The sequence below is a fragment of the Camelina sativa genome, chromosome 12 (genome assembly GCF_000633955.1).
Source record: "Camelina sativa cultivar DH55 chromosome 12, Cs, whole genome shotgun sequence".
Lineage (NCBI taxonomy): Eukaryota > Viridiplantae > Streptophyta > Magnoliopsida > Brassicales > Brassicaceae > Camelina > Camelina sativa.
In genome coordinates this window covers 9797779-9810187 of record NC_025696.1, presented here as the reverse complement: position 1 = coordinate 9810187, position 12409 = coordinate 9797779, and the positions used below count along the sequence as shown (strand labels likewise).

General features: G+C 36.7%; 4 protein-coding genes across 4 annotated transcripts; all 4 read left to right on the top strand.

Annotated features, from left to right (window-relative positions):
* On the top strand, window positions 1-1618 carry LOC104731139 (probable aquaporin PIP1-5). Its single transcript, XM_010450414.2, has 4 exons — window positions 1-357; window positions 646-941; window positions 1034-1174; window positions 1306-1618. The coding sequence occupies exons 1-4, from the start codon at window positions 27-29 to the stop codon at window positions 1399-1401; spliced, it is 864 nt and encodes a 287-aa protein (XP_010448716.1). The 5' UTR covers window positions 1-26; the 3' UTR covers window positions 1402-1618.
* LOC104731138 (tetraspanin-5-like) lies at window positions 2813-4189 on the top strand. The gene is made up of 3 exons (XM_010450413.2): window positions 2813-3429; window positions 3559-3878; window positions 3983-4189. Exons 1-3 carry the CDS (start codon window positions 2938-2940, stop codon window positions 4014-4016), a joined length of 846 nt encoding a protein of 281 aa, XP_010448715.1. The 5' UTR covers window positions 2813-2937; the 3' UTR covers window positions 4017-4189.
* Window positions 5295-7703, top strand: LOC104731137 (endoglucanase 20-like). Its single transcript, XM_010450412.2, has 8 exons — window positions 5295-5492; window positions 5630-5842; window positions 6035-6235; window positions 6347-6424; window positions 6526-6678; window positions 6776-6884; window positions 6980-7146; window positions 7226-7703. The coding sequence occupies exons 1-8, from the start codon at window positions 5301-5303 to the stop codon at window positions 7550-7552; spliced, it is 1440 nt and encodes a 479-aa protein (XP_010448714.2). The 5' UTR covers window positions 5295-5300; the 3' UTR covers window positions 7553-7703.
* LOC104731136 (short-chain dehydrogenase TIC 32, chloroplastic) lies at window positions 8916-11687 on the top strand. Its single transcript, XM_010450411.2, has 8 exons — window positions 8916-9138; window positions 9901-10132; window positions 10227-10306; window positions 10407-10560; window positions 10652-10730; window positions 10806-10893; window positions 11020-11066; window positions 11246-11687. Exons 1-8 carry the CDS (start codon window positions 9033-9035, stop codon window positions 11426-11428), a joined length of 969 nt encoding a protein of 322 aa, XP_010448713.1. The 5' UTR covers window positions 8916-9032; the 3' UTR covers window positions 11429-11687.

Genomic DNA, 12409 nt, shown 5'->3' with positions numbered 1-12409 from the left:
TTGGAGATAGAGAGTGAGAGAGAAACATGGAAGGCAAAGAAGAAGACGTGAATGTCGGAGCCAACAAGTTCCCGGAGAAGCAACCGATCGGCACGGCGGCGCAGACGGAGAGCAAGGACTACAAAGAACCACCTCCGGCGCCGTTATTCGAACCCGGCGAGCTCAAATCTTGGTCTTTCTACAGAGCCGGCATAGCTGAGTTCATAGCCACTTTTCTTTTCCTCTACGTCACCGTTTTGACAGTGATGGGCGTCAAGAGAGCTCCCAATATGTGTGCCTCTGTTGGAATCCAAGGCATCGCTTGGGCTTTTGGTGGCATGATCTTTGCTCTTGTTTACTGTACTGCTGGAATCTCAGGTTCAAGCTCTGTTCTTGTTCTGAATTTGGTTGAAAGTTTTCGAATTTAGACTGAAGGTATCTGAAATTAGGGCTAATTGGTTGTGAGAAATTTGCTAATTTCGTGGTTATATAGAAGAAAGTTTGAAACTTTGAGTCGTTTCCTCAGTAAAGATTGAGACTTTAAGTCATGTCTCCCTTAAAGTTTGAAACTTTTTGAGTAATTTCAGTTTTGGTTTCTTTTGTGGCAAGAACATAATCTGATTCTGACTTGTGTGAGTGGTGAAATTGGTTTGGTGATGTGAGCAGGAGGACATATTAATCCGGCAGTGACTTTTGGTTTGTTCTTGGCGAGGAAGCTATCTTTGACAAGAGCTCTGTACTACATAGTAATGCAGTGCCTTGGAGCTATCTGTGGTGCTGGTGTGGTTAAAGGGTTTCAATCAGGGCCGTACCAGGCTAATGGCGGTGGAGCTAATGTGGTGGCTCATGGTTACACAAAGGGTTCAGGTCTTGGTGCGGAGATTGTTGGAACTTTTGTTCTGGTTTACACTGTTTTTTCAGCTACTGATGCTAAGAGAAGTGCCAGAGACTCTCATGTACCTGTATGTTGTTAATTCTCTTATCCTCATTGGGTTGAGTTCGTAATCTGGGCATAGACCTTATGTGTTTTTTTCGGTTTTCGAACATTTTGCAGATCTTGGCTCCGCTTCCAATTGGTTTTGCTGTCTTCTTGGTGCACTTAGCTACCATCCCAATCACTGGAACTGGCATTAACCCGGCCAGGAGTCTTGGAGCTGCCATCATCTACAACAAAGATCATGCTTGGGATGACCATGTAAGTTCCTCTTTTCTCACATCAACGGTTGTGTTAACTGATAAGTATGAATACACATCAAGTGTTTGGATGGGGGAAACTGAAAAAAAAGCTCTTTGATCTGTTGTTTATTCTGGTTTCTATGTCTGCAGTGGATCTTCTGGGTTGGTCCATTCATTGGTGCTGCTCTTGCTGCTCTGTACCATCAGATAGTCATCAGAGCTATTCCTTTCAAGTCCAAGACATAAAGCTTCCCACATAATCTCTGTTCATAATTAATTACTCTAAGAATATATCAATTTTTCATTCTATGTGCATTCCACATGTTTCTTCTTATGTCTCTTGTATGTGATTCTATCACTGGAGTTTGATGTTGTAACATTGTATGTATAAATTATTATCTATCTTGTTACATTGTATTGTATGTGTAAATAATCATGTCAATGGAATTTTATCTTGATAGCCTTCTTAGAGTACAAGTTTAAGCTCAGAATCGTTTGTATATATATCACTGAACTGGACACAGAGTAACTAATACTGTCAATGTCAATAGTAAATTGTTTCCTATATCTGACATGAGAACCACAACTGTAAAAAGTGTTGTATGTTCTCACGCCATTAACTAGTAATTTGCATGTTAGGTTCTGTTCCGCATGGTAGGGTTCCTTCCCCTAACAGAATCAAAGAACCAAGTCTAGTAGACTAGTAACATCGTTCACATGTTTAATGAAGCGACTGGTATCGCATTGTGGTAGGCAAAACTGTGCTGTAGAGTAAAGACAGTAATGGGCCTAGAAAGTGTGAGAGTTCACAGTTCAGTTGTTTATTGCTTTTATTGGAGAACCTTACACTTTCTAGTATAACCATTGAAATCAAGAAAAATTAACAAAAGTGATCTAGTGGATCAAGAAAAACAAAAAGGTCGACTGTGACAAGAAAAACAAAAGTTGATTAGCAATATCTTGTAACACAAAAAGAAAACTCTGAAACCAATGAATGTTAAACGATGATGATGTAATTGTAGTTGATAAAAATATATAATTTTTTTTTTTTGAAAAATATATAATATTGTGTCAAGAGTTTTATCTAAATCGTTCAAAGTTTCTTAATGATTGTGGCCACATATATTAAGCCTAAGATTATAATCCAAGAGCAAAAAGTAATGTAAAAGGAATTGGAGAGGAAAAAGTTACTTAATGGTTAAGAAGTTTTGGCTTATGATCATCCCACTTTGTGAAGTATGGAGTCGTCTTTATCGATATTAGTACCAAATAAAAGAGGTTTCTTAATCGCCAAGTTCCAACCAAAAACATAAAGCCCACATTTCACGAAAAAGACTCTCAACCAACGTTTTGTATTGATATGATACAAAGTTTCAAAGATCCAAAACGATGAAATAATAAATAAATATAAAAGAAAAAAGGTGAAGCCACTCAACAAAATTCAAAAGTGATGAAACTAAAGCAAGTGAAGACGCATACATTATCACATAAAAAGTAGCAAGCACACCAGGAAATTAGATAAAAAGATAAGAGAATAATTTCATTTCTTTTTCTTTTGTTTTCTCTAAGATTTGAATTGCAATCAAACGTGTGAATGTATATCAACAACATTGTTTTTAATGTATAATATTCTCAAGTATACTATAAAGTAGCTGAATCATATGTGATTAAGATATATATAGAGAGAGACAAGGCCAGCAAGAATATTTAGTTTACACACACACAAAAAAAAAGATTCAAAGAATCATCATCTAGTAACAAAAAAAAAGAGTGACAAGAAAAATGAGCAGAATGAGCAATACAGTGTTAGGGTTCTTAAACATCCTAACACTAATTTCCTCCATAGTTCTATTAGGATCAGCTCTATGGATGGGTAGGAGCAAGACAACATGCGAGCATTTTCTTCAGAAGCCACTCTTGATATTAGGCCTAGCTATCTTGGTCTTATCAATAGCTGGTCTGGTCGGTGCATGTTGTGACGTGGCTTGGGTTTTGTGGGTGTACCTCTTCTTCATGGTCTTCATCATAGTCGCGCTCATGGGTTTGACCCTGTTTGGATTTATAGTGACTAGCCATGGTGGTGGTGTGGGTGTGGATGGTAGGATTTATAAAGAGTTTAAGCTTGAATCATATCACCCTTGGCTTAAGACTAGGGTGATAGATACTAACTATTGGGTTACTATAAAGACTTGTCTCTTAGGCTCAGTCACTTGTACCAAGCTCGCTCTTTGGACTCCTCTTGATTATCTCCAAAAGGACTTATCTCCTCTTCAGGTACTTGTTATAATAATATCATGTTCTACTCTGTTTTATTCTAGAGTAGCATAAAACTTAGTTATATAGTGCTAATATATATAAATTAGAGTTATTGAAATATTATGAATTTATGATATATGGAAATAGTCTGGATGCTGCAAACCACCAACGTCGTGCGTTTACAACACGGACACGCCGATACAACAAGACCCGGATTGTTATAAATGGAACAACGCCCCGACGGTGCTCTGCTATGACTGTGACTCGTGCAGAGCTGGCGTGTTAGAGACCGTACGACGCGATTGGCACAAACTCTCACTAGTGAACGTCATTGTTGTTGTTTTTCTCATCGCTGTTTACTGCATTGGCTGCTGCGCGTTCAAAAACGCCAGGCGCCCTCAACATTACGGCTTCCCTTACGGACGTTACGGCATGTCGAAATCACGACCCGGATGGGAACAGTCTTGGTGAGATTTTTATATTAGTGAATGTTTTCTAAGTATATATGATAGTTGGTTTTTCATTTCTAATGCTATTTTTTTGTTTTTATCATTTTTTTTGGGAAATGTAGGTCGAGATGGTGGCATGGAAGAGACCGGTATTAGTGGATAATATTAATGTAATGGTTTTCGAATTTTGCGGTTTAGCTCTTGGCCTCTAATTAATCTATAAATATTATTTTTGTATAGAGCCTATAGTTTTGATAATGAAATTGCTATCTTTTTTTGGTTGTTGTTGAAGAGAGGAAATTGAAATAAGATTTAAATCATTTATTTTATTTAGCATTTTAGGTTCTATTTGGGATCGAGTATAGGACATAAAAATATCTCTTCGGCCCATTTATAGTCATGGAGGAGGCCCATCAAAGCATGTAACTAGGGTAAAGATAAATCATAAGCGCTTCTCCCACATAAACGCATTATTAATGTGGAGGTGCAGGGCAGCTGCTTTAGGCAACAAAACATCACGGGAACGTACACGAATTTGCGTTAGGCGGAATGAAAATGGTGGACATAAATTTAACTTTGTCACATGCTTCGCCATATATATCCTGTGCCCATCCCTTGTGGGGAGTTCCTTTTTTTATTTCATCCCAAACCCTATAAATTTGTGATGAACACTGAACACGCAAGAAATTTGTGCAATATGTTCGCAGGAACAACTAACAAAATTATTATAATGTAATAAACTAATATAACTGAAATAAGTTTATGACACACTAACGGCAAAATCTTAGATTGACGTCTGAAGAATGGGTACTGAAATATTTTATAGCCATTTCTACGGCACGGCAGCTCCATAATAGAGTCGCAGTCAATCAATATTCTCATGCGAAAAATGACAGTTTGTGTTTTCACACTTTTAGAATTTAGATAAGAATCACAAGATTGCTTTTTTTTTTTTTTTCTAGATCAATCTTTTTTTCACAAGATAACATTTATTAACTTCCATATTTATGGCTTGAAATATATACAAATATAGGTTTTACATATATATTGTTTACATATATTATATTATATATACAAAAAAGAAACAAAAAAGAAAGACATTTAATACGATACCGTTTTGTTGTGCTAAACAAGCCAAAAAGCCTTACATTAAATAACAAATTCTAAACCTTCACAGAAAGAAGAGAAAAAAATTGGTATGGTGGTTAGAAAAAATGATACGATTTGATATGTCAATAACTACAACTTGCTATATGATGAAACCGTAATATTGATTGTGATTCCGTAATCATAGAAACTTAATTATTGTTAGAGTTAACATCTTAACAGTGCAGCCAATTTACCCTAAAATTACGTGAAACGTATAAATACACCCATGAACCACATTTCAAGCAAAATCAAGATACACTAGAAAGCCATTTCAAAAGAGAAACATTAATAATGGGGAAGCTCTTGGTGATAATGTTAGTTGGGATGTTCTTGGCTTTCGAAAGCTTGGAAGCACTTGACTATGGAGATGCACTAAACAAGTCTATCTTGTTCTTTGAAGGCCAACGATCCGGTAAACTCCCGACTAACCAACGGGCTACTTGGCGAGGCGATTCTGCCCTCTCCGACGGTTCATCAGCTAATGTAAACCGGCTCTAACCATAAACATCTCTATTTGTATATATGTCTTCAGAAATATATAGAACCTCATTATACATCTATAATTTTGCATTAATAATGCTATCACTTAACAAATTTTCGTGTGTTTTTATAATTTCCAGGTGAATCTGATTGGAGGATATTACGATGCTGGTGACAATGTAAAATTTGTGTGGCCAATGTCATTTACCACAACTTTGTTGAGTTGGGCTGCTATTGAATACCAAAATGAGATTTCTTCCGTTAACCAGCTCGATTATCTCCGGTCTGCTATCCAATGGGGAACCGATTTTATCATCCGCGCTCACACGTCGCCCACCATGCTATATACACAGGTAAACCAAGTTTTACTCATTATATATTAACTAAGCCGACATGTTACACATTATAGAGAAATCCAAGTTATATTTCATTTCGTGCTACATTTCTTATCATATATACTATATACCTCACTATTATCCAACAAATTCACAATCAAAACTCGAATAACATTTTTGGTTTTGTTTTATAATGGATATAATGAAAAGGTAGGAGATGGGAATTCAGATCATAGTTGTTGGGAGAGGCCAGAAGATATGGACACACCAAGAACTCTCTACAGTATCTCTTCCTCTTCCCCGGGTTCCGAAGCTGCCGGTGAAGCCGCAGCCGCTCTTGCTGCCGCCTCAATTGTTTTCAAATCGGTCGATTCTACTTATTCATCCACGCTATTAGACCATGCGAAAACCGTAAGTAATGCACATTAAGTCTCCCTAAAAAATAGCTTATACACGTGATCATTACATTCAATCATGATTCATTATCCATCTTATTTCTACTTCTTTCTTGTTTTTTTGCAGCTGTTTGAATTTGCTGATAAGTACAGAGGTTCTTACCAAGCATCTTGCCCCTTCTACTGCTCATACTCAGGCTACCAGGTAATCAGACAGACCGAATGAAAACTATTGATATTTTCATATACAGTATGTTACTACATAAGACACTTATTGTTTCAAAACATTTTGGGGTAACAAAAAAGGATGAATTATTATGGGCTGCGGCATGGCTATACAAAGCAACAGGAGAGCAGAGTTACAAAGATTATCTTATAACCAATCAAGATTGGAGCCAAGCTGTCAATGAATTCAGTTGGGACAACAAATTCGCCGGCGCTCAGGCTTTACTCGCTTCGGTTAGTATATAGTAACTATTATATAACTGACTTTGCTAAATTCTATAACACTAACGAAGTTGATCTCTAAATTTTCTTGTTGTTTCTTTGTTTTAAGGAGTTTTACAACGGGGCAAATGACTTGGCTAAATTTAAGACCGATGTTGAATCGTTCGTCTGCGCATTGATGCCCGGAAGTAGCTCTCAACAAATTAAACCAACTCCTGGTACTTTTCACTAACTAGCTAAATAACCGGTTTATTTGTTCTTTCATGTTGGTTTTATGGTACTAACATTTCTTTGTACGTTTTTGTTTGTTCAGGTGGCATTTTGTACATTAGAGACAGTAGCAACTTACAATATGTCACAACAGCTACAACGGTTTTGTTCAACTACGCAAAAACTCTATCCAAAGCACAGGTCGGCTCAATTCAGTGCGGTTCAACCCAGTTCACCTCATCTCAAATTCAAGATTTCGCCAAATCACAGGTAAATAGATTAATCCCCACCTAGTCCGGTTCTATACACCATTTCCATTTTCTTAATAACCAACCGGTTTAATATTCAGGTGGATTATATCCTTGGAAACAATCCAATTTCAATGTCTTACATGGTCGGGTTTGGGTCAAAGTATCCTACACAACCTCATCATAGAGGCTCATCATTACCATCAACAATATCTAAACCGGAGAAGATCGACTGCAATGGAGGGTTTTCATACTACAATTCTGATACACCAAACACGAATGAGCATACCGGCGCGATTGTGGGCGGTCCGAATTCATCCGACCAGTATAGCGACAAAAGATCAGATTATTCTCACGCAGAACCCACAACTTACATCAATGCCGCCTTTATTGGCCCCGTTGCTGCTCTGATCAGTTCTTCCGGTTAAACTTGGTCGTGGGGAAACACAACATCAGCAAAGAAGATTCAAACTTGAAGAATTTAATCAGGGGATGTATCATTTGCTCTAAACATATATAGATATTTATATACACACTTACATACATATTATTATATTTTAGAAGGTCAATTCTCATGAATAGTTGAATACCAATAAAATGATTTTTTTTTCAAAAAATATCATTTTTAATTTATTTCCAAAAAATACCACTAAAATATATTTTTCTCCAAAAATGCCACAAAATTGAAATAATTTTTTATATTAAACACTAATCTCTATATCATAAAAACTAAATCCTACCCTTCAAAACTATGTCTTAAATCTACATTTGTCAATCCGTTCCAAACCTAGTATTTTTTGAAAAAAAAATAAGTGTGATACTTTTGGAAAAAACCTTAAATTGTGGTATTTTTAGGAATTCTTCATTTTATAACTTAACTATAATGAAAACTACAGTATTTAATTGCAAATATTTATTGGGTCGTTAACGAAAGAAGATATGTATTGATCTACATGTTTCTGGTCAATTGTTCGTTTACAACAGATAAATCAAATGTGGTGTTTTTTTCAGAAAAATATATTGAACAGTTCAAAAAAATGTTTTGGCAATCCCAATATCAGTTTTTGTTCGTGAGTATGGTTAGAGTTCAGTCCATTCTATATTTTTATGGCTAACTAACTCTCAACGAGTCTGAATAGTTTAAGAGCCAAGACTATACAACTTAAAACTAGGTTAAAAAAAAAAAAAAAAAACTAGGTTAAGTGGGGTTAATATGGGCCAGAATACAGTCATTAAGGCCCATCAAGAAATAAACTAAGGTTAAACTAAATATCAAACCATGACACCCTTTGTACTTATCCCACATCGAGAAGTTTCACAATGGGAGACATGTGTTTTGTAGTATAAAACAACGCGAAGGTCGATCCGTAAAAAGTACTTACCTGGACGGGGTCAACGCACGATCATGAAGGTGTGTGGCCTAAGCTAAGTGACTTCCATTGCACTTTAAGGAAGGGTACTTTAGCTTAAGGTCTTCCCAAGAGGAAGAGCCTGCGTCATTATTTGTTGTGGAGGCCTGCGTTCGCGCGGCCTCTCCTATTTCACTCAGTTCAATTTTTTTTGTTTCACGTCAAGATGGTTCTGTTTAAGCCTAGTCATCTTGGTGGTGTTCGCTACAAAGCTCCCATAACGTCTTGTATCATCGGAGGCATATTAGTCACAAAAGTTCTTAAAAGCTAACTTTTGACTTTTGCAGATCCAATCTCCACCACGACTGGGGATTGTCTCCTCATCACTTTATTTTTTTTTCTTTTAAAGTAATCACATTTCGGTCACATTGATTAAAGTTTTAAAATAAGAATTTTAAAGCACTCAAGAAGAAGACAAACGCTAAACAACTCTCACAGTGTAATCTTTTCTTCTTTCTTTCTCCCTCATCATCTTCTCCAGAAAGGAAAAACAAAAAAGATGTGGTTTTTTGGATCGAAAGGAGCATCTGGATTCTCGTCTCGTTCCACTGCAGAAGAAGTCACACATGGAGTTGATGGGACTGGTCTCACTGCTATAGTCACAGGTTTCTTCTCCTCTTCTCTTATCATAACTTTCTTAGCTCTATCTCGACTTGGGTTTGTTTAAAGTTTTAGACTTTTCTAAAAATTTCCTGATTTTGGGTCATCTCTGACTTGATTTCACCTGTAAGACAAGAGATTTTGACTTTAATTGGTCAACCCTAATAAATATGGAGGTCTTCACTGTTGTTTGTTGTTTCGAAAGCTGTCTGTTTTGTTTTGTCAATTAAAGTAACAATCTTTTTGCTCACAAACTTTATCTCTAGTGCTTTTTATTGAAATTGGATTGTTTCTTTGTTTGGTGAATTCAGTGTACAACATGTTTGGGACCATTTGCCTAAAAAGGGAAGATTACTTCAGATCCGTAAATTACATGTGCTCTGTACTCGTCTCTGTTTCAGCTGATTGTAGTTTGTGTTATATATCACTAATCTATACACTTTCTGGCCAGGAAGATTATTTTACTTAGTATTTTTATCATAATTAAAAAGGGTTTCACTCAAGAACAATGGAATCCTTGAATTGAACAGTTCAGTTATAGGCTGTTGAAGTTTGGAATAGCATCCATGGAGTCAATTTTTGTCCTGGATGTGAAGTCTTGCTTCATTATTTGGTATATTGAGTACTGTAGTTTTATCTTGAATTGGTGTAATAGAGGTATCCAAATGTTTTGTATCAGTCTATCATTGGTTGATACAAACTTAAGAAAGTGGTCTAGCCTGCATTGATTTTTATTGTTCCTCAAGTTTGTGTTACATTGTTTTCAGGAGCATCGAGTGGTATAGGTGTAGAAACCGCACGTGTTCTTGCACTGCGTGGTGTGCATGTGGTTATGGCAGTGAGGAACACTGGCTCTGGTGCTAAAGTTAAGGAAGATATTGTCAGTCAAGTCCCTGGTGCTAAACTCGATGTCATGGAGTTAGATCTCAGCTCAATGGACTCTGTCAGGAAATTTGCATCTGAGTACAAATCTGCTGGTCTTCCACTCAACCTCTTGATGTAAGAAGCTATTGAAATACCATTGGTTAATGTATAACAGATTTGGGATTATCTGATGGTTATAATGTTTTGAATTGTCTCAAATTTTTGTAAGTAACAACGCGGGGATTATGGCATGTCCCTTTATGCTCTCTAAAGACAACATCGAGCTGCAGTTCGCAACCAACCATTTGGGTGAGTTAAGATGATCAAACCAACGTTATGGACTTTTCCTAAACTTAAGTTACACTCTTTTAATCAGTGCCATGGATGTTGTGATCCAATTTATTTTCAGGTCATTTTCTGCTGACCAAGCTTCTGCTAGATACAATGAAGAACACATCACGTGAAAGCAAACGAGAAGGAAGGATTGTTAACCTATCATCAGAAGCTCATAGGTTCTCGTACCCAGGAGGAGTCAGCTTTGATAAGATCAACGACAAGTCAAGGTACTAAATTGTGAACCAAACAATATTCCTTTGATCCTGTCTTTTTCTTCAAAATCTCTAACATTCTTCCTTGGTTTGGTCTCTACTGCAGTTACAGTAGTATGCGAGCGTATGGACAATCTAAACTCTGCAATGTTTTACATGCCAATGAGCTTGCAAAGCAACTGAAGGTAACCAAAGCAATTGAATCAAGAATCTATGTTTCAATTGTTATCTTGATTGAAATCTGGTGTGAATAAAAACAGGAAGATGGAGACAATATAACAGCAAATTCAGTTCATCCAGGAGCCATTATGACGAATCTCGGGCGCTACTTCAACAGCTATTTGGCTGGTAACTTTTTTTTTTCTCTGATTTCACTCACATCAATCCTTTCTTGATAAGGTTACACACTCATAAACTAACGCACATATATACTCTGATATTCTTTTGATCCTCTTTGTCACTGGCTTGATGCAGGAGCTGTTGGTGCAGTGGCTAAATATATGCTCAAGACTGTTCCACAGGTATGCTTCTAATCTCTAAACCTCACACTGATAACCAAAGGATCAGTTACAAACCGGTCACAAAGTTTCTCCGGGAGAGAATGGGTGCTGATTAATTATATACCAGTGTAGCTTTAGGGGTTGTCTTGGTTTGTTGGTTGTCTGGTTTATCTAATTATGTTGAATATTTGACTTTGTAGGGGGCAGCAACAACTTGCTATGTGGCATTGAATCCTCAGGTTGCAGGGGTTACAGGGGAATACTTCGCAGATAGCAACATTGCTAAACCATTACCACTTGCCAAAGATTCAGAACTGGCCAAGAAAGTTTGGGATTTCAGCACTAAGCTTACCGATTCGCAATCAGGAGAAAGTAGTTCTTGAAAAGCAAATAGATGTTCAGTGGACCTTTACTACAGTGGTTTCTACAGTTCATTGTCTCTATTGTACTGATACTCGGTCTATGAAATAAAATGTATAACAAATCTTCTAAATCATTTCAACTCTGCAAAAACAGATGGTTTAGTTCTGGTTATGACCGGCTTGGCTCTCTGTGTAGGGCACAGAGACTCAAGAAAATAATGTAAAAAGATCTGTAACTTTTATTCTCAAAAGGGTTATAAAGACAACTTTTGAATTCAAACAGGAGGAGACAATACTGTCAATGCATTATTAAAGTGAAGTGATAGTCAGAAAATGAAAAACAATGATAACAAGTTTAGTTTAAATTCACTTTATTAATGGTTTCTTAGGAAGATTTAACTAGTTAATTAATCTTTGTGATTGGACTTTGGAGCATAACGTGCACTTTGTCGACATGGAGTGTTGTTATTTAAATGGAAGAGAGCTAAACTAGATAGGCTCTGTATTTAATTCTTCTCCCACCCTCTATATATAAATTGTCGGTCGTTAAATGTCATTTTTTCTATTTATTTGATTTTGGACCAACCCATTACCATGTTCCAATGATATGCATATGCTGACATGCACTATATACATTTTAATTTACTTTTTTAAAAAAATTTTAACGAGAACAAAATTTGATGTAAGATTATGAATTCAACCAGTGTACTATAAAGGAAGAGAGTTGGAAAGGTTTCGAGTTCGAGCATCGGCCAACGAGAAAAACACTAGTTTAACTTGCTATGGTCTATAAAATTAATCATGGTATAGGTAATGAAACTTCGTAGTTGTAACTGTAGACATAGTTAAACTGTGGATACTGTGGTGTGGACAATCATATCGATTGTATGTACAAAACTGTTTTGCTGCAAATTCACATGTTCCATATGAGATATCGACATATCGTGTATATGGACGTGGTACTTCAAACTATTACCCCCCCCCCCCCCCCCCCCCCCCCCC

Excerpts from the sequence above, each read along its gene's own strand:
- LOC104731137 (XM_010450412.2), top strand. The coding sequence starts at position 5,301 with ATGGGGAAGCTCTTGGTGATAATGTTAGTTGGGATGTTCTTGGCTTTC. Across the intron at positions 5,493-5,629 it reads CCGACGGTTCATCAGCTAAT|GTGAATCTGATTGGAGGATA; the intron begins GTAAACCGGCTC and ends TATAATTTCCAG. Across the intron at positions 5,843-6,034 it reads CCACCATGCTATATACACAG|GTAGGAGATGGGAATTCAGA; the intron begins GTAAACCAAGTT and ends TATAATGAAAAG.
- LOC104731138 (XM_010450413.2), top strand. The coding sequence starts at position 2,938 with ATGAGCAGAATGAGCAATACAGTGTTAGGGTTCTTAAACATCCTAACA. Across the intron at positions 3,430-3,558 it reads AGGACTTATCTCCTCTTCAG|TCTGGATGCTGCAAACCACC; the intron begins GTACTTGTTATA and ends ATATGGAAATAG. Across the intron at positions 3,879-3,982 it reads CCCGGATGGGAACAGTCTTG|GTCGAGATGGTGGCATGGAA; the intron begins GTGAGATTTTTA and ends TGGGAAATGTAG.
- LOC104731136 (XM_010450411.2), top strand. The coding sequence starts at position 9,033 with ATGTGGTTTTTTGGATCGAAAGGAGCATCTGGATTCTCGTCTCGTTCC. Across the intron at positions 9,139-9,900 it reads TCTCACTGCTATAGTCACAG|GAGCATCGAGTGGTATAGGT; the intron begins GTTTCTTCTCCT and ends CATTGTTTTCAG. Across the intron at positions 11,067-11,245 it reads TGCTCAAGACTGTTCCACAG|GGGGCAGCAACAACTTGCTA; the intron begins GTATGCTTCTAA and ends TTGACTTTGTAG.
- LOC104731139 (XM_010450414.2), top strand. The coding sequence starts at position 27 with ATGGAAGGCAAAGAAGAAGACGTGAATGTCGGAGCCAACAAGTTCCCG. Across the intron at positions 942-1,033 it reads CCAGAGACTCTCATGTACCT|ATCTTGGCTCCGCTTCCAAT; the intron begins GTATGTTGTTAA and ends AACATTTTGCAG. Across the intron at positions 1,175-1,305 it reads ATCATGCTTGGGATGACCAT|TGGATCTTCTGGGTTGGTCC; the intron begins GTAAGTTCCTCT and ends CTATGTCTGCAG.